This window comes from Anolis sagrei, chromosome 3, assembly GCF_037176765.1.
Source record: "Anolis sagrei isolate rAnoSag1 chromosome 3, rAnoSag1.mat, whole genome shotgun sequence".
Classification (NCBI taxonomy): domain Eukaryota; kingdom Metazoa; phylum Chordata; class Lepidosauria; order Squamata; family Dactyloidae; genus Anolis; species Anolis sagrei.
In genome coordinates, this window is record NC_090023.1 from 157,599,147 (window position 1) to 157,618,592 (window position 19,446).

The following is a 19,446-nucleotide window of genomic DNA, read 5'->3' on the forward strand; positions in this document are numbered from 1 at the left end:
GTGACAGGAACCATGCTCCCACGTATCCAGTTTGGAATTAGACTCTACATCCAACAACCTGAATAAACCAATACACAAACATGAGAAAACCACTTAATTTCAAATTGATATTAGTCTTGAGAGTTTGACAGGTCTGAATCCCATTCCACCCTCCTTCTTATCCTCCCACCCTAAGCACATACTAGAATTCTAGTGGGAATTGTAGACATGCTTCTTCTAGATCAGCAAGGAAGTATATTGGTTAGGATCCATCTAATACTTAAATTGGATTCCAACATTCACATCAAAATTGACAGCCTATACCTCCCCCTGTTCTCAGTGAAACCTTAACATCTGCTCCAAGGAGAAGATTTCAGCAGTGTTGGCAGACATAGATGGAACAATTTACCTGTTGGTCTGGAATTAGGATTTCTACCTTTAACACCCCCCCCAAAAAAAAACAAAACAAAAAACAAACAGCTTCTCAACTTAATTACTTATACCCCATGCAGGTTCCATCTGGTCCTCTTCATGCTGGGAATAACTTCAGTACCTACTGAGTTTGACCAATGTAGATAAGTGGGAATTTTGTTTGCCTTCACTTTCAGTAAGAGTTCACTGAAGGCTCTTTTAATTGTGAGTTTCTCTGATGAATCTCTTTGAGTTTTGCTGGTGCTCTTTCTTTCCTTCCTTCTTTCTTTCTTTCTTTCTTGCAGCTAGATCTGCATCAGACTGTGCAAGGTTGTTTCTTTAAACAAACAAACAACTGTGGCATGGTTTGCTTAGATTGGTCTTTGGTTTGAAGAAAACATTTTCTACTCTCACAATTTTTAACTTTTGTTAAAGAGTGGGAGAGTTAAGGTGCATAGGTGTCATTTTATTTATGTACTTATGCACGATACCACTGTAAAAAAAGATGTGGAATTATATAAAAAAGAATTCGCTCAAAGACAGGATTAGACATCTAGGAATACCTTAAAATCATAGAGTTGGAGGGGACCCCAAAGACCATACAGTCCAACCCCCTACCATGCAGGTACACACATTCAGAGCGCTCCCTACAAATGGCCATCCAGCCTTTGCTTAAAAAGTTCAAAAGAAATAGACTCTACCACCCTACAAGGCAACAGATTACACTGTCGAACTTCTCTTACCAACAGGAAGTTCCTCTTAATGTTTAGGTGGAATAACTTTCCCTGCATTGTTTCATGTCCAAGTTTGAAGCTGGATGAGAAGAACAAGTTTCGTTGAATGACAATTACATTTACAGGTCTGGAACCAATTTGAGGCCAAGAAAGTGATTACATTTATCACAGAACCTGACTTCAAACCCACTGGGCACTGCCACCCACCCAATATTTCCAAAAATGTAGGCATTTGGGATTAAAAAGAAAATAAGAGCAGAAAATAACCCCTCCCCAAGTACCAATTAGTCAATTGCTACCCAGCCATGCCCTTGAGGTGATCTTTGGTAGCCCCCCATTTGGGATACTTCACTGTGCTTGAGCAGGGGCAGGTGTGTACAATACACCCAGCAATTTACAGAGACAATTTCACCCTGGATCTGGGATATATCTGGATCAGTATTATATTTACATCAGAATTTCTTGAAACTTTTAAAAATGCATTGCTTCATGTTTAATCTGTGCTGTATAATGGACTGGCTATGTTCATTTTGTGCCCATTGTGACCTTGAGTTGGTTTCCTATTGCATTATATGACCAGTGTAGAAGGGTCTCTAGTCTAAAACAAGCTTGCCCCTCCTCAATATGACATCATTTCAAGTATTTAAACATGGCTATCATACCCCTCTTAGTCTTCTTGACAGGCCCAAAAATACAGGACCTGTTGCGCTTTTATAGGAGGTGTCCAAATGACACCTCCAGTAAAAGTGATTTAACTCGAGGCACAGCAAGTAAACCCTGCTTTGTCCCAAATTAATTAGATATCCCATTAGATCCAGGCTTTTTTGAAAGGCTCTGGTCTAATGGGGTATTGGGCCTGTGGGGACTCACCCACAGGTAGTTCTTGGACTACCCGGGGGTCAATCTCCATTGTCATCTAACACCTTTTGGGCTCCTATAGCCCAAAGATGTGAGATGGCACCCACCCCATCCCTCAAATCCCCCAAAATCAGCCCTTAAAACATAATACCACTTGTCCCGCCACCATTAAGGGTGTGTTGGAGTCCTCCTGAGCAATTTCCTAACCTCCTAAGAGGTTAGAGCAGTTTTCCTCCTCTCCCCTCCCCCAACTCCTAGCACATCATTTCTATGGGGGAGGGGAGAGGAGTAATCCATGGCCAATGTGATGAATCATTGATAGTACTGGCCTGCACTTTGATTGATTGTTATGACAGATAGCCGGCCAGCAGGTTCCACTGCGTTTTAGGAATTTTATAATTTTCAGATGTTTATAATTTTATGTATGAGATTTTTATGCATTGTTGATTATACTTATGTCACTGTATTTATACTAATGTATTGTTGTCTGCATGTTGCAGTTGGAATGCTTCTGTGAGCAGCCCCGAGTCCCTTTGGAGAGATGGTGGAGGGGTACAAATATAGATGATGATGATGATGATGATGATGATGATGATGATGATGATTATTATTATTATTATTATTATTAGATGATGATGATGATGATGATGATGATGCCAGGAGGACGCCAGCAGTATCTTAATGGCAGCTGAATAAGTTGTTTTAGATGTTAAGGACTTCTTTTTGGGGGGGTTGGGTGGTCTCATGCCATCCCCAGTAGTTACTTGGGATGGTATGGGGACACCCCCCCCCCCCCAAAAAAAGCCCAGGTTGAGTGGGGTACAGGGACTCAAATCCATGCCAAAGTGGGTTTAAAAAGCCCACTTGGCACAGATTTGGGTGCTGCCTGTAAGAACTCTTAATCTTAACTTCTCCAAGCTGAACATACCCAGCTCCCTAAACTATTCTTCATAGGGATTGATTTCCAGACCTTTTGCAATTTTGGTCATGCTTCTTGGGATTTTGCATCTGGTGCCAGAAATTGCCATAAAATACTCAAAACCACAAAGATATTGTTTAATTTAAAAAACCTTGAGAGTTATATCAACAAATACCACTGCTTCCTGAACCATATACACCATCTGGAAGAGCCCTAACATTAACATATTTCTTTCTTCTAATCCTCAAAAGAACTTCAGATTAAAGTAAAAGTGGAATAAAACAACAATGGGAAGTTTTTTAATTTTTTTCCTCTAGACATTGGATTTTAGACATATAAATTCATTGTGGGGGAAGGGGTAATAGAGACCTTATCCCCTCCATCTGTTGACAGAAAAACTAGATAAACAAGCATGAGAAAACGAGGGAATGGTGGGTGTGATTTACTAGAGCAAATTACAGTCTACATTTGCAAACATGTGGAAGAAATGGCCTGATTTAGAATAGTGGAATATTTTGCAAACACTATAAATTAGCTTTGTAATTGGGGTCACTGTTTCATTCTGTCACTGATTTCACAATGCCGATTATTCTTTTGGATTTCTTCACTCAACAACATATCCATCTGCTTTATTTTTTGGCAGCAAGAACTATTGGAGAGTATTCTGCTTTGTAGTAATAAATAACGTTTTCTATGTATTAGTGAATTTTGAATTCCTTGATGCATTGTTAAAGCATTATGCTTTGTATTTAAATAATCAATGTGATAGGAAATGCAGAAAAATAATGTGAATCCTGGTAGATTACTAAATTTGTTAAAGGAAAAATGCCAGATATCAAACTAATCGTTCATGCATTCATGTATTAACTCAAAAAATATATCCAATATAGTTCAAATATGCTGTTTTCCTCCTACTTAGGGGAAGCCTCTAGGTCCGAATGCCCCTACTGAAATCTTCAATGTGACCTGAATCTCAGTTATGAGATCTTCAACATAATCATCTCCATTTTATGCATTCTCCTAGCCAGGTTTAGCTCCATGTTCTGTTACTCTCCCAGATAAAACCAGCAAGTTCTGTGAACAGAATTTTCTCTGTTATAAAATTCAAACTGTAGAACTCCACACCAATGGAAATGACCAATGCCCAAGCTATATGGACAATTTAATGGAGTTTGAATCTACCTTCAAACTGCAGTGGCCAGATAACAAATTTGTCATAAACACAGCCACTGATTGGGACCCAAGTCCAAACCAACACACTGAAATGGGTAAATTAGACAATGTCAATAATCCAATGTCTGAAATGCAGACACAACAGTCCTTGGAAAGCAACAGAATATCCAGAGAAACTTGCCTCCAAAATCATGTTTATTCTTCTCCATAAGAAATGTGATTTTTTTGTAATGTGATTTCCTGGATATATATTTTTAAAATTCAAGTACACAATCAACCTAGTGGAATAAAAGGAAACAGGCTCTTTGTGCGAGATGGGAAAGAATGTGCTTTCAGACACTTAAAAACAGTAAGAGCTGTGCATGGTGTGATGTGGGAGGGCTTACTTCTTACAAGTAAGGAGCTAGGATGAAACACAGTAAAGTGATTCCCTAAGGCGGGAAAAGGTCCTACCACAAGTGTTTATTATATCTGTTTGTTACATCGCTCCTTGTTGCTAGGAGAGGGATGGACATGACAACACTCAGCACTCCATTCTGCAGCACCTCAGAAATCTTCTGTTGTAGGAAGTGGTTGCCTTTAAAACTGGGTTTGTGAGGGTAGTAACACCTGTAACTTCATTGTTGTAATCTTGTCTTATATGCAGGATCTCAATCATGGTGTTATATACTGTGACTATTTGTGTTTGATTTGAATGGATTTTTAGCTGCATATTTCAACGTTCCCCACTGCAAATCAGTTTTTGGTTTCTGGGAAGAAAGGGGCAACAGAAGTATCAGGAGTAAGAGTAATAATAAGATATGTATGGCATCTTTCTTTGAAGACCTGCTTCCATCACTTATTTTATAGCAGTATTCATATCAACCATGCATTATCATATTCTCCCAGAAGCTTCTTCAAGTTCTTTAGGTAGATATGACTTAAGATCTAATGGTATCATACATTTTAGTGTCAAACACTAAGCATGTAATTGACATGTTTATGTGGTTGTCTCCATGTGTGTTATGATATAAGTGTTGTGAAATAAAATGTATATATGGAGAACACTGGTTTATTGGCCAGAGGAATGAAGTAATAACTGAATTTCCCATTAGTCTTTAAGAAATGTACATCATGATGTATTTCAGTATTTGATCATTGATTGATTTCCATCCAGACAGTTTTATACTTAGGGCATTTTTATCAAACACAATTATTTCATTTATCCTATGGTTTTATCATACAATGATGCATTAGCACACTCTACCTCACCCTGGCAAAATGGCACTACCTAAAAGAATCCCACACCTTGTGTGACTGTGGAGCAGATCAGACAACTCCACATCTGTATGCTTGTCCACTATGCCTCATGTACAGAGGAAGAAATATTGGAGGCTACAGACAATGCCATTGCTGTTACCCGTTTTTGGTCAAAAGATATTTAGCCACCTGTGCTCCTTCTATTTTTATCAGTTTTATACTAATTTATGCAATGCTTTTGATACAAAATAAATAAATAACCTCACCCTAAAATGCAAATCTCTGGATTTCATAAGGTGTTATCATAGCAATCACCATTGTTATATCAGGTGAAAGAGTAGTCAGAAATGATTGGGTTGGCTAGAGAGACACAGATCATTTCAGTACCTTCAATACCATAAGTAAACTCCAGAGAATCATATGGCATGATGTCTATATCACACAAATGGACAACATCTTCCAAGCATTTTAGTGAGCCACTTACAAAGTTGTTTCACAAAATTTGTTTGTGCCCCTTGACCACCCTGGATGAGATCAAATGGAAATGTGAAATCCACTTCCGTTTGGCAGTGTTAATAAACACCAAATCTCACTGATTTTTGGTGTAGTCCATTTTCTTTCTCACTGAGGGTTAAATTGCATTTAGAAACTGGCTGTGGCTGAGTTCATTAAAATCAGCTCCAGGGAAGAATAAGGGAGTAATTGCTGGGGGGAAACAACCCTTACAGACAGCACAATAGAAGGATGAGTAAAAGATTTCCTATAATTTACTAGATTAAGTTTTCTGAGATGTTTACCTTTGGAATACTTCTGGTTCCATTAGTAGAGATAGATTGAAGAGATTGCTGGAATTGGGGTGAGATATATCAAAACAAAGTAAAAAAACAGCAAAGAAAATTAAGAAATCTTTTAATCTCCATGGGACACCTTCTATGGTTTCCTAAAATAGACCCAGTGTCTTAAGACCTCATCCCATTTACCGCTGAAATCACCACACAATCTGATGGTGCCTAGTGTGGAAAACCTCATCCCACAAGGAGAAGCATCTGCCACCCATTGATGTCTATGCAACACAGGAAGCCTCCCATGTTGCCACCACAGTAGCATTTACTGGTTCCCCTTCCCTTTTACCATGGAGCCCCACTAAAGTAGCTATGTGCCATGGGATGGGAGCTGGTGTGTTCTGTGGAAAAAAGGAAGGGAACCAGTGTACTCTGCCAAATTCAGCCCCATCCGATGAGGTTGTAGGTCTGCAGTGCTTTTGATCTGGGTAAGAGTGACCGTCTCTTGATTTTACTGTCCTTGAAAACAGGCAACATCAAACACTGTACTTGGACTACCGAGATTCAGTTTCAAATGTGAGATCCGAGTTAATGATACTTGATTAAAACAGAACACTTCTACGCTATGCCCATTCTTGAAAAGAGCGACTTTGGTTTTCAGTGTCCACAATCTCAAAAGTGGTTGAAATGTATTTAGTTTAAAATATCTTGTGTATATATGCTGTAATGCAGTAGTTTTCAAAAGGGATTCTGAGTAATCTTACCGTTTACAAAAACATGCTATCCTATTGAGAAGGTGACAATGGCAGACAAGCATCCCTAAAATATAGTGCACTTTCCACTTTAGTGATCTTATCTATACTATCTGTACTATGCAGGAACAAGAAAATGCATCCAGATGTATTTCAGAGTTCCCTCTAAACTCACACCCAGCAGTAGTTGAAATATTTCAAAGAGATGCAATTTCCTCATATTCATATTGATGCACTTTCAATAGGAAAGAATCTGTCACACTCAAATGACTACAATATGTGTTATAAATCAAATTGATATAGGCCTCTGCTGATGTCTAGCAACATTTAGGCTTTTTGAAGGCTCAGTAAATCTGGCCAGTGCTTGTGTCACCCTAGACGAGGCATGGGCAAATTTCTGCCTTCCAAGTGTTTTGGAGTTCAACTCCCACAATTCCTAACAGCTGGTAAGCTGGCTTGGATTTCTGGGAGTTGAAGTCCAAAACACAAGGAGGACCCATGCCTGCCCTAGACAATGTCCCCTCTGACAAGCGATATCCACTGGTACTTTGGTGGTTTCTTTCTTTAAAAATGACATTCCGATATGTCCTCATTAGATGTTTATAAACCAATACCTCTGGTGCTCAGACATAGCCTTGAGAGTCATGTTTTTGGTTGACTGATGTGTTTAAATTCACCTGTTACTACCGCATGCGTATGTTTGTCATTTTTCCCCTTTTTCTCAGGTGCAAAGAGGGCTACCAAGGAGTCCGCTGTGACCAATTTTTGCCGAAAACCGACTCAATCTTGTCAGATCCAAGTATGTCAAAATTATTTCTTCTTCTGTGTTTATAACTTGATGAACAAAGCCTTTACCATGGGAATATGATGTTTTGCTTGTTGTCAAGATTCCATTATAACCCATTCCAGGAGCTTGTATAGTATATTGTATAATCAAATAGCCTGAGAGATCCACAGCATGATCATTTTATTTTATTTTACTCTGATGAGGAAAAGGTTACATAGAATAAAATATTATTTTCTTATACTCTATATTTCTGGTACAATTTGGAAACAGTACATGAATATTTGGATTTCTTCAAAAGCAAAACAAAGCAGAATGCAAGCCCTTTTAAAAATATACTAGCTTGTCATTGTGATTAACTTGTCATTGTATTTGTCATTAGGTAATAATGCTTGTCATCATGATAGTAATGCTTGTCATTATGATGAGCAGGATACGTTTAAAGGAAAGGACAGTTATTTAACTACACATCAGTTTTTACATAATAAAAACATTAGACACTGGAAGCTAGAAGTTAAATCTCTAAACCTGTTCCTCAGCAGAGAAGGAAATGGGACCAAACAAATGTGAGGCTCATGGAAATATGAATGTTGTATCATTAAATCTGAATTCAGTCTGTGTTTATTGCTAAGTTTCAATTGTTGCTAGATTTTATTGGGTTAGATGGTATTTTAAGAGCTTGTTTTATTAGGTTGATGGTTTATAATATATCCTTGCCCTAACCATGGGAATGGTGGGGCAAAAGTATCTCAATAAATAAGTGTGGAATGCATGCATCATATTTCATGACATACAAATTAACTTACAATAAAGCATGAAAAAAGGATTACAACGTTGCTTTTGCCAACACTTCCATTGTGCCATGAAATTCTGCCAAATTTTGCTTCCCTCTCCTTTTTGATATAACATTTAAAATTAGACGTAATTGGTAATATTAATTCTTCTCTGTTTTTTAATTGTTATACAAAGTTAAATATGTTGTTTGAATGTGGAGGTCTCTTTTTTTATAGAGACTGTTATGTGTTCTTCCTCTTGTGGTTCATTCTTGCTATTGTTCTTTGTACATTCACACAGTTTACTGGGTGCCTCGTCCAGAGACAACTTGTTGTTCTGTTCTCATGCATGTCATATGATTTTTTTACCGTGAATTGCTTTGATGGCATTAACTTTTCTTTACTGTTTTCATTTTATCTGTGGTACTGTGGTGACCTAGGAGAAATGGTCCTAAAAGGGACACAAGTATGGAATGTAAAATAGTTGAACATGAGCAGTGTTTGAGTGTTGTACCCAATACATATTTTAATTAATATTTTAATTGCACCAGCCTTTCCTTACCTAATGTGTTTGACAAAATCTCCCATAATCTGGCTGGTAGTCTGTGATAATGCATCTAAAATACACCAGATTGGGGAGAGGATGGGAGAAGGCTACTGTAAGGAGTCTTATCATATCGGCTTGGGTTAATCATCTGGGATCCATAATATGAGCAACTCAGTTACAGTAGGCTTTAGCATATCTTTATGTTTCTTTTTCTTAGAAGTAGCTTTCCAAGTGCCACCAAACCTATCTCTACGATGCTACTAATTAACTCCTTCCTACAGTCCCACCACTAGAGAAAGCCACTGTCAATATTCAAGAGTCTCATCCAAACACTATCCTGGTTCATTCAAAATGCAGCAATCAGAAGTTAAAATTGGCAACTTTCCCATGTATGTAGAGGAATTTTGTACACTTTCGGACCAGGCTTCCAATGTGTCATATTCTTCAGACATTTTGGACTACATCAGTCAGAATTCTTAACCATTGACCATGCAGGCTAAGGCTAGTATGAGCTGAAGTCAAAACATGTGTGCCAGGTTGGACTTGGAAGCTTTAAGCTGTTTTTATTCTGATCCAATTACTGATCTAATATGAAATGTTAATTTCCATTATAAAAATCCCTATAAATGCGTACAAAATATTTGAATGTTTACAGTTATCAAGTAATGTAGAATTCACATTTGGGGGTAGCAAATTTGTTATTCCTCAAACAATTTTTATACAAATTGTATGTGAAATAGTAATGTCAGGTAAGCTTTGTGAGATCTGTTTTTAGACTTTCAACCAGCAGATATTGGGAGGAGATGGTGGTCAGAGCAAAATTTAACTATACTGATGTCCAATTGACTTCCACTCCTTTCATGTTTCATGATTTATTTATTTATTTATATGGCTGCTTTTTCAGGATTTGTTTTTATGAGTAGATGTGTATGATACTTTAGAAGCAGACTATAAACTGTTGCTGCTGCTACTACAGTCCCCATTTACACTGCCATATAATGCAGTGTAGATGTCACATTAGTCTGGGATGTCCAAATAACACAGGCTAATGTGGAGAAACCTGAGGTTGACATTTTAATCCAGTTAACACCTTGGTTAAAATATGCCTGCAAAGATCTGGATCTTCATTAAATCAGCAGGATATTTAACTGTTAGAATTATATACCATCACATCTTATATACTTTTCACGGAAGCCCAGAGGACTTATCCAGAAGTTATTATACTTATCTGAGTAAATCAGGTGGCAGTGCCATTGATCACATCATGGTATTATCAAAGTGAATACTTTTGATATCCTTGAATACACAGAAAGCAACCTTTTTTTTTTTTAGTAGTGCCCTTAGGTCCAATTCTTGAACAGGCAGAATTGACTGTTTGGTTAGCATATATCAACAGCTCTGCAGAAAGTCAACAAACCATCTAGATCTCTATCAACAAACTGTAAACAAGCTTAGACCATGCTAACAAGTTCTACATATAAAAACTTTCAGTCCACAACATATGGCTGGTTTGACACAGAATGCAGGGCAGCCAAAGAGATCTGGCAAATAAAATAGGGGAATCTCATAAAAATCAATCTGGAAATAATATGGAAAATGTAACCAAATGTAGGGCAAAATATAAACATCTATTCAAAGATAAGAATGATGAACACACAAAATCCAAGTGGCAGGAACTGGAACAAGCACTCACAGAATGGAAGGAAGATAAATTTTGAGGACTTGTCACCAGAGGAAAACAAGGAGTAAGATATACTTCGGAAGCCTCAGTCACTGCCTCTACGTGGATTAAGTACTTCTCCAGCATCTTTTGTCCTAAGACAAGCACATTGGAAGTGGCAGGGCTGGACAAGGACAAAGACTTCTCTACTTTACCTGAGTGGGAAGCAGTCTCTAGCAAAGAGGTAAAGACTTTAATTGCAACCTTGAAACCTAAGAAAGCACCTGAAGAAGATATGCTTCCTCCAGAACTTTTCAAGAAAAATGTTTAATGGTGGAGCCCCTTCCTTGCTAGCCTTTTTACCAGCATAAACAACTCCAGACAAATGCCATGTGGGTGGGAAATGAGTATTATATTTCCAACTTACAAGAAAGGTGGTAGAAATGACCCATAAAACTACTGCCCAATCAGCTTACTTAACATCACCTCAAAGCTATATGCTCAACACCTGCTACATAAACCAGCAGACTGGTTACAAGAAAAACAATTTACACATGAAGAACAGGCTGAGTTCCAAAATGAACTAGGTGATGATCTTGCAGTAACCATTGACCAATGTTTCACACTAAGCCATATCACAAGGAAATATACAATGCAAAGCAATCATCATGTCTTTGCCACTTTCATTGACCTTTCTGCTGTTTTGACTCTATTAACAAAAGCATTTATTGTTGTTTGGCGAGCGTTTGAATTCCTTCTCAGCTTCCTCGATTTTTTGTTGTATTTTATTCATTTGTTGGTTCCTTAGTTTATTTTTCCTTGCGCTTTGTTGTATGAAGTTCCCGCGCATAACCGCTTTACTTGCGTCCCATATTATACAAATCTCCATGCCTGGGGTAGAATTTAAGGCAAAGTATTCATTCAATATCTTCTTTTTTCCCCACATCTTCTTCTGTTCTTAATAGGTTTTCATTTAACCTCCATTTTCTAGATCTAGGCTTTTGGTCTATGTGCAATTCCAGGGGGCAGTGGTCCGTATCTCTCCTTGGCAAGATTTTAATCTTATCTACTTTAAATGTTAGTGTTGTAGTCATCCAAATCATGTCAGTCCTGGACCAAGTGTTATGTCTATTTGAGAAGAAGGTATAGTCCAGTTCTGAGGCATGATGCAGTCGCCAGGTATCTTGAAGACCTAACTCTTCCGTCAGGTTTACAAATCCCTCCAGTAGCTTTCCCAAAACAAGCAGAGTAAAACAGGGATGTGTATTGGCTGGAACCCTTTTAACATCTATGTGACTGATTTAGTGCCAGGTTTAGCCAAAATTGACTCTCCTTTGCTAGAAATCAGGAACAGAAAGATTTTCATCCTGATGTACGCAGATGATCTATTGCCCTTATCCCTTTCTTGGTTGGGTCTTAAAAATCTCTTTCAGTAAATACTACCAAGAAGAATACCTATCGATAAACTACTCCAAGACCAAGGTGATGGTTTTGGGAAGACAATGCCCCAGGTATAAATGCTCCAACATGCCATAGAACAAACACACTTATTTAAATACTTGGGAATTGTTTTCAGTGAATCCCTTTCTTGGAAGCATCACAAGGAAGCAGTGAAGCTGACAGCTGAGAAAACAATAGGTGCCCTAATGAAATTCTTCTATACACAGGACAAATAGCTAATAGAACCTGCCCTAAAAATTTTCAGTAGCCAAGTACTGGCATAAATACTTTATGGCACAGAAATCTGGGGCTCAGATACCAACATATGTAAAACTTTGGAAATTTTGCAGAAGAAATATTAGGATTTTGTTGATATGGAGGCTGTGGAGACGGACACCTGGGATCACCTTTTGTGATTGGAGGTAGAATTTCCATAGCCATCCTACACTCCCCAGGCTCAGGCAGTATGCAGAGGTAGGATGGTACTTCTACTCTTCCCTCTCCGTCCTGAGTCTTGCTTCCAAAATGAGCAGAAGGCATCCTTAACTCTTCCTGGAGACTATGTTTTCTCCTTTGCCTGCATTAATAACACAACGGAGCTTGGTGGGGGGAGGGGGACATTGGCTGTGCCCATACATTCCAACACTGGATTTACATGGCAAAGCCATATGACAATCCTCCCACCCTCCAATGAGATAGTATCTCCCGCCCTCCCCAAATTGACATCAACATACGGTAGAAACCAGCATATTAAAGCTGTTTCATTCTGCTTATTGGGCAACATGGATGCACCCAAAGAAAGGCATTTTCACAAGATTCCTTCTTTTTTGTTTCTCAAGCCCAGTGGATCTAGGCAGAAGTGGACAAAGGGGGACAAAGCAGAAACTACTTATAATATTTTTGTGAGTGTTTGCAGTGTCTAAAATCTCACCCATTTTCTTAAAATGTTTATGCTCTTGTGAAATTACTTTTTATTCATTTCATCAGTATTTCTACAATATCTTTATTTGACAATCCTTCATTTTAATTTTAAAACACGGAAATTAACAGCGGTGCTTGCCTACATTGTACTCTTTGACTTAAAATATTACTTATCCAACTTAATATGTTTTTTTTTTTTTTTTAGAAATTTGCAATTTTCAGCCAGGTAGTCACATAAGTTGCCAGTTTCCTATTTTATTTATTTATTTATTTATTTATTTCTGCTACTTATACCCCGCCCTTCTCACCCCCGAGGGGGGACTCAGGGCGGCTTACAAAGAAGGCACAATTCGATGCCCTTATACAAATACATACAGATATAAAAACAGTAATTAAATAATTAACAGGTTAAAAACATCAATATATAGCACCATAGCACAACAGTAAGCAATCTCATGGTCAGTGTTTCGCGTTCCGTAGGTCCAATAGGTTAAAATAGGTTCCTACAATATTTGCCCTTCATTATGGTCCTTCTTTTTAGCTGCCAGAGTTTCCGAAAGCCTGGTCCCACATCCAAGTTTTCAGCTGTTTCCTGAATGAGAGAAGGGAGGGCGCTGTTCTAATCTCCCCGGGGAGTGAGTTCCACAGGCGGGGGGCCACCACTGAGAAGGCCCTGCCCCTCGTCCCCACCAGTCTCACTTGTGATAAAGGCGGGGTCGAGAGCAGGGCCTCCCCAGAGGATCTTAAACTCCAAGATGGTGTGTAGAGGGAGATCCGTTCGGACAAGTACACTGGGCCAGAACCGTATAGGATTTTATAGGTCAAAACCAGCACCTTGAATTGTGCTCGGAATTGGATCGGCAGCCAGTGGAGCTGGCATAACAGGGGGGTGGTATGCTCCCTGTATGCCGCTCCAGTGAGCAATCTGGCTGCCTCCCGTTGGACTAGTTGAAGTTTCCGAGCAGTCTTCAAGGGCAACCCCACGTAGAGTGCGTTGCAGTAATCCAGCCGGGATGTGACAAGAGCGTGGACCACCGTGGCCAGATCCGACTTCCCAAGGTACGGGCGCAGCTGGCGCACAAGTTTTAATTGTGCGAAAGCTCTCCCGGCCACCGCTGAGACCTGGGGTTCCAGGCTCAGCGATGAGTCCAGGATCACTCCCAAGCTGCGAACCTGCGTCTTCAGGGGGAGTGTAACCCCGTCTAACACAGGCTGTAACCCTATACCCTGTTCGGCCTTACGATTGACCAGTAGGACCTCTGTCTTGTCTGGATTCAACTTCAATTTGTTAGCTCTCATCCAGTCCGACACAGCAGCCAAGCACCGATTCAAGGTCTGGACAGCCTCCTTAGTGACAGGTGGGAAGGAGTGACAGATTTGGACATCATCTGCGTAGAGATAACATCTTATTCCGAAACTCCGAATGATCTCCCCCAACGGCTTCATGTAGATGTTGAATAACATCGGGGACAGGATTGAACCCTGTGGGACTCCACACAACAACGGCTGTGGGGCCGAACAGGTGTCACCCAATGACACCTTCTGAGACCGACCCTCAAGGAAGGATCGGAGCCACCGCAGAGCAGTGCCCCCGAGCCCCATATCCATGAGGCGTCCCAGAAGGATACCGTGATCGACGGTATCGAAGGCCGCTGAGAGGTCCAGCAGAACTAACAGGGACACACTCCCCCTGTCTAGTTCCCTGCGCAGATCATCTACCAAGGCGACCAAGGCTGTCTCAGTACCATGTCCCGGCCTAAAGCCAGACTGTGCCGGGTCTAGATAATCAGTGTCTACCAGAAACCCCTGGAGTTGTGTCGCCACCACACGTTCCATGACTTTGCCCAAGTAGGGGAGATTGGAAACTGGCCGAAAGTTGTCGAATTGGGTGGGATCCAGTGATGGTTTCTTCAACAGCGGTTTTATAATAGCTTGTTTTAAGCTAGCTGGAAACTCTCCTTTCTGTAAGGAGGTATTAACCATCACCTTCACCCACCCTGCCAAACCCCCTCTGGCTTCCTTGATCAGCCAGGAAGGGCAGGGGTCTAGGATGCATGTGGTGGGTCGTACCTCTCCAAGGATCCTGTCCACATCCTCAAGCTGAACCAATTGAAATGAATCCAACAAAACTGGACAAGCAGATGCTCTCGCCACATCCCCAGAGACTGCCGTTAATGTGGCGTCAAAGCCCGACCGAATCCGCCCAATTTTATCCGCGAAGAATCGAGCAAATGCTTCACAGCGAGCTACCGAGTCATCAGGGGCCTCGCTTTTCGGCGGATTTAACAGACCCCTGACAACTCGGAACAGCTCAGCTGGACGGTTCTTCGCAGATGCAATGTTGGCGGCAAGAAATGTTTTCTGTGCCGCCGCTATTGCCACACCATAGGACCTTAGGAAGGCATTCAGGTGTGTTTGGGCAGGGTTGGTGGGGTTCCGGCGCCACACGCACTCTAGCCTCCTCTTCTTTCGCTTCATCGCTGCCAGCTCCTCGGTAAACCAAGGATCTGGTTTAGCTCGGTTACTCGAGAGGGGGCGTTCCGGAGCGATTGTGTCGATTGCCCTGGTCATTTCCCTATCCCAGCGAGAGACCAAGACATCGACAGAGTCGCCAGCCAAGAAGGTGGAAAATTCCCCAAGAGCCGTCAGGAAGCCTTTTGGCTCCATAAGCCTCCTGGGGCGGACCATTCTAATAGGTCCACCACCCCTGCGGAGGTTAGGAGGCGCAGCAAGTCTAAACCTGATCAGGTGGTGATCGGTCCATGGCAATGGAGCGATGGTCAGCTCCTCCACACCGTCACTTTCACCCCATCCTTGAGAGAAGACCAAATCCAGTGTGTGCCCGGCACTATGGGTGGGACCAGATACTAATTGGGACAGGCCCATGGTTGCCATGGTGGCCATGAAGTCCTGAGCTGCACCCGTAAGAGAGGTCTCGGCCTGGACATTGAAGTCCCCCAGGACTATAAGCCGTTGGAAGCTCAATGCCAAGTCCGAGACCACTCCCGCTAGCTCAGGTAAGGAGACTGTTGTGCAGCGGGGTGGTCGGTACACCAACAGAATCCCTATCCTGTCCCGGTCACCTATCCTAAAGCCGGCACACTCAAAAGAAGATGATTGTGGGATGGGGCACCTGATCAGGGGAATACAAACCTTATAGACCACTGCGACTCCGCCTCCCCGCCCTCCAAGCCTCGGTTGGTGCTGAACGGAGTAACCCGGCGGACAGAGTTGGGAGAGATTTACCCCTCCCCCCTCGTCCAGCCAGGTCTCCGTTATACAAGCCAGGTCAGCTTGTTCCTCCAGGATTAGATCTTGAATAATGGAGGTTTTCCCATTTACCGACCTGGCATTGAACAGCACCACCTTTAGCCTGGAGGGGCCACCAACCTGGCACCTCAGTTGTATCTTGTCAGGAGAATATTTTGGAGTTGTCAATGAGTCATTGTTACTTTCGGGCCGAATGAGTTGTTGAGATGGAAATTGAGTGATCTTTGGAGTTGCCAATATTCTATTATGAATTTTGGGCCGAATTTGTTTATGTCTGGGACTGCTTAGGTTCGCCAATTTATTGTTATAAATTTTGGGCCAAAATGGATCTTTTGTTCTCCCTTTCCCGTATCTCCCTCTACCTGTCACCACCTCTATGGCGGCCCCCCCACCCACGGAACCACCGCCCCCGGGGAAGTTCCCTCCATTCTCCTCTGTTGTTAATCCGACTGTCAGCATTTGATAACAGATATTGTTATTATGATTGCACATAGCTAGGTCCTGGCCTTCCCGCCCCTTAATACATCCTGTTCCTTTCCCTATGCCAAGGATCGTAAAGTGCACTTGTATAGGTAGTTGATAAATTGTCAAAAGCAGCACAATTGGCATAGGTGGTGACATAAGGCGTAAAGTGCAGCTAGTTCACAGTATGTGTGATTAGTTCTAAAGTGACAGTGCAGGACAGTGCATTTGTTACAAAGTGCTATAGTTACAGTAATAATTGGATCATAGATATGATAATTTAGACCAGTCAAGTTGATGGCGCGGACTCTGGCAGATTAAAAAATTAAAGAAGGACTGTAAAGTGCTCGGGCTAAAGTGCCTTAGTGCAGGAGCCAGTTCTGTAGTTCAAAGTTAATGTCTTTAAGTATAGGTCCAGATCATTCAGTCAGGGCAGTCAGTTCAAATCGTGGGAGCCCAGCTTCTTGGCCCCGTGGAAAGCAAGCCGGCAGCCAATGGTCAGGTCCCCAGATCTTCTTGGCTGTCCAGAAGAAATGATGGCGATGTTAGCGACTGAGATGGTACAATGAAGACAATAACTGTGTTTCCACTGGCTGTCAGCACAATATTCCAAGTTTTGCGAGATGATATAACTTGCACCACTCGGCTCAGCCAGAGGGGGCAGTGTGGAACAATTAGCTAGATCTTAAGTCTAGGGCACTGATGGTAAAGCCGCAAAAACGCTGAGTCATGAGGCGGACATATCTTCTTTACTTTATCCTCTCTAGCATAGCTTTGACAGCTTATAATTGATTTTATAGAGCTTGAGTGTGTAATTTTACAATTTCTTTATTATTTTAATATTTCTTTAGCTTGAGGTGCATCCTGATTCATATAGTTAGGAATACAATTGTTCATTGATTTTCTTCTTGAAGGAAGTAATGAGCAATTTTATCAAATCTCATTCTGAAAAAGTCGTCAAAACTGCACAGTTTTCTAAGCACTTAGCACTTATTCTATACAAGATGAGCATGGATATTTTTTGTACAGAAAGCAGCATTTTTGCACTGTGTGAGTCTTTTATATAATAAGCATCAAACTGAAGATTTTCATGACTTCAGGATTCCATACAGCAGGGTTTCACAACAACCAAAATACACACTTTAATTTGTTTTAGAATATTTTTGAAAATATCCTACCTTTTATTCTGGACCCACATTTCACCTAATTAAATCTATCATTTCTACTGTGAACATGCACAGCATAACAAAGTATGTGACAGCATAACAAAGGCCTGTTTTAGTACTCAACATATAAATCTGTTATTTCATATTTCCATGCAAGAATGAATAATTGCAAGTATTTACCCAATTGGGGCCCATACAAAAACACATGCATCTCAAAGTGGGAAAATCCATGTAGCATAAAATAATTTATACAAAAACACTTGCTTTTGCATATTGTTTAAAGAAAGTAAAAATGTGAAAAATCTCACCGGAATTAAGCATTTTTAATGAGGTCTCTTGATGTATTTTGATACTTTTTCTTTTCAAGGACAAGAAAACTTGAACATTCTTTATATCTCAATTGGCACTCTGTGGTCTTCAAAAGAACTAGGTGATGAATTTGCAGTAACAATAATATTAAAACAAAGACAATTATTGGGAATGTTTGGTGTCTCTCAGAAAAAGTCTGGCTCTAAATGCTTTGTCAATGCAATAGATTCACACTGCGGCAGTGAAGATTCATATTTGCCTCTTTCTGGCCTGTTTTGTACCTTTGGCAGGTTCTTTCTTGGACCCTACATGTATGTGTAATATGATATAATGATTCATTGCCACTCTTCCATCTTTAGTAATCTCTTCTGCTTAGACGGGCAAGGTGCTTGTTCTAGTAATTTGTCAAATCACATTTACTGGCCTCAAACCACTGCATTTAAACATTTATGACTCTTGATGCCCAAGGAAAAGAATGTTAGTAAGAGATGTCATCTGGTAATGGCATTTAGGGATAACCACAGAGAGCACTCTAAACAAATAATTGTACTTAAGAAAATTCTGACTTGTACCATCATATTTATATTAACCAGTAGCAGCCACCCCCCCCCCCCAAAGAATTCAGGTTTAAAGTAGCAGTTTGATAAAGATGACCTTTTACAGTACTTCAGTCTTATTGCCTTGTCTTTCCTCCCTGTTCAGATAAACATTAATTTACCCAAGTAATTTACTTACCCAAGTAATAACTCATGTCCTTCAGTATAAGTTATATTCTCTTACTGGTATTTCTGTTGTTCACCTCACTGAAAATAATAGAATTTACTATTATATGTGGTTTCACATATCTGTGTAAAGTCCAGGAATGTGTCCCACACAAATATGGGGGACTACTGTGGTTGCTTAATCTATATGCAATTTTTGAGACTCAGCCTTGTGGGGCTGAGGTAGAGAGTTGGTTCATACTTTAGTGTCTTGTTGCCCATGTCATTGGATATGTTTTGTTGTGTTTTTGCATATAGATTACAGTTATATGCTGAAATATGCTAAATTTTGCTTCATATTCTGGACTCAGCCATATACTGAAGGAAAAAGACTTCCCAGAGTGAGCCCTACTTTAAAACAGATGTAGTGATCAGGAAGAGATTTTTGGGTGGCATGTAACCGGTTGAGTATTCTGACCTAGCCTCTTGACTATGATCAGTGTTAGAAAAAAATCAACTGACCGTCCTGCTAGTGTTTGTTAATGGAACAGAAGTGTGCCACATCT

General features: G+C 40.6%; 1 protein-coding gene across 1 annotated transcript in view; it reads left to right on the forward strand.

Annotated features, from left to right (window-relative positions):
- The window catches only part of NRG3 (neuregulin 3), an 830,553-nt gene that overhangs the window by 612,757 nt on the left and 198,350 nt on the right, over positions 1 to 19,446 (forward strand). The window contains exon 3 of the mRNA XM_060769009.2: positions 7,573 to 7,646. Within this exon, the coding sequence (XP_060624992.2) occupies positions 7,573 to 7,646 (74 nt within the window). The remainder of the gene's footprint in view (positions 1 to 7,572; positions 7,647 to 19,446) is intronic.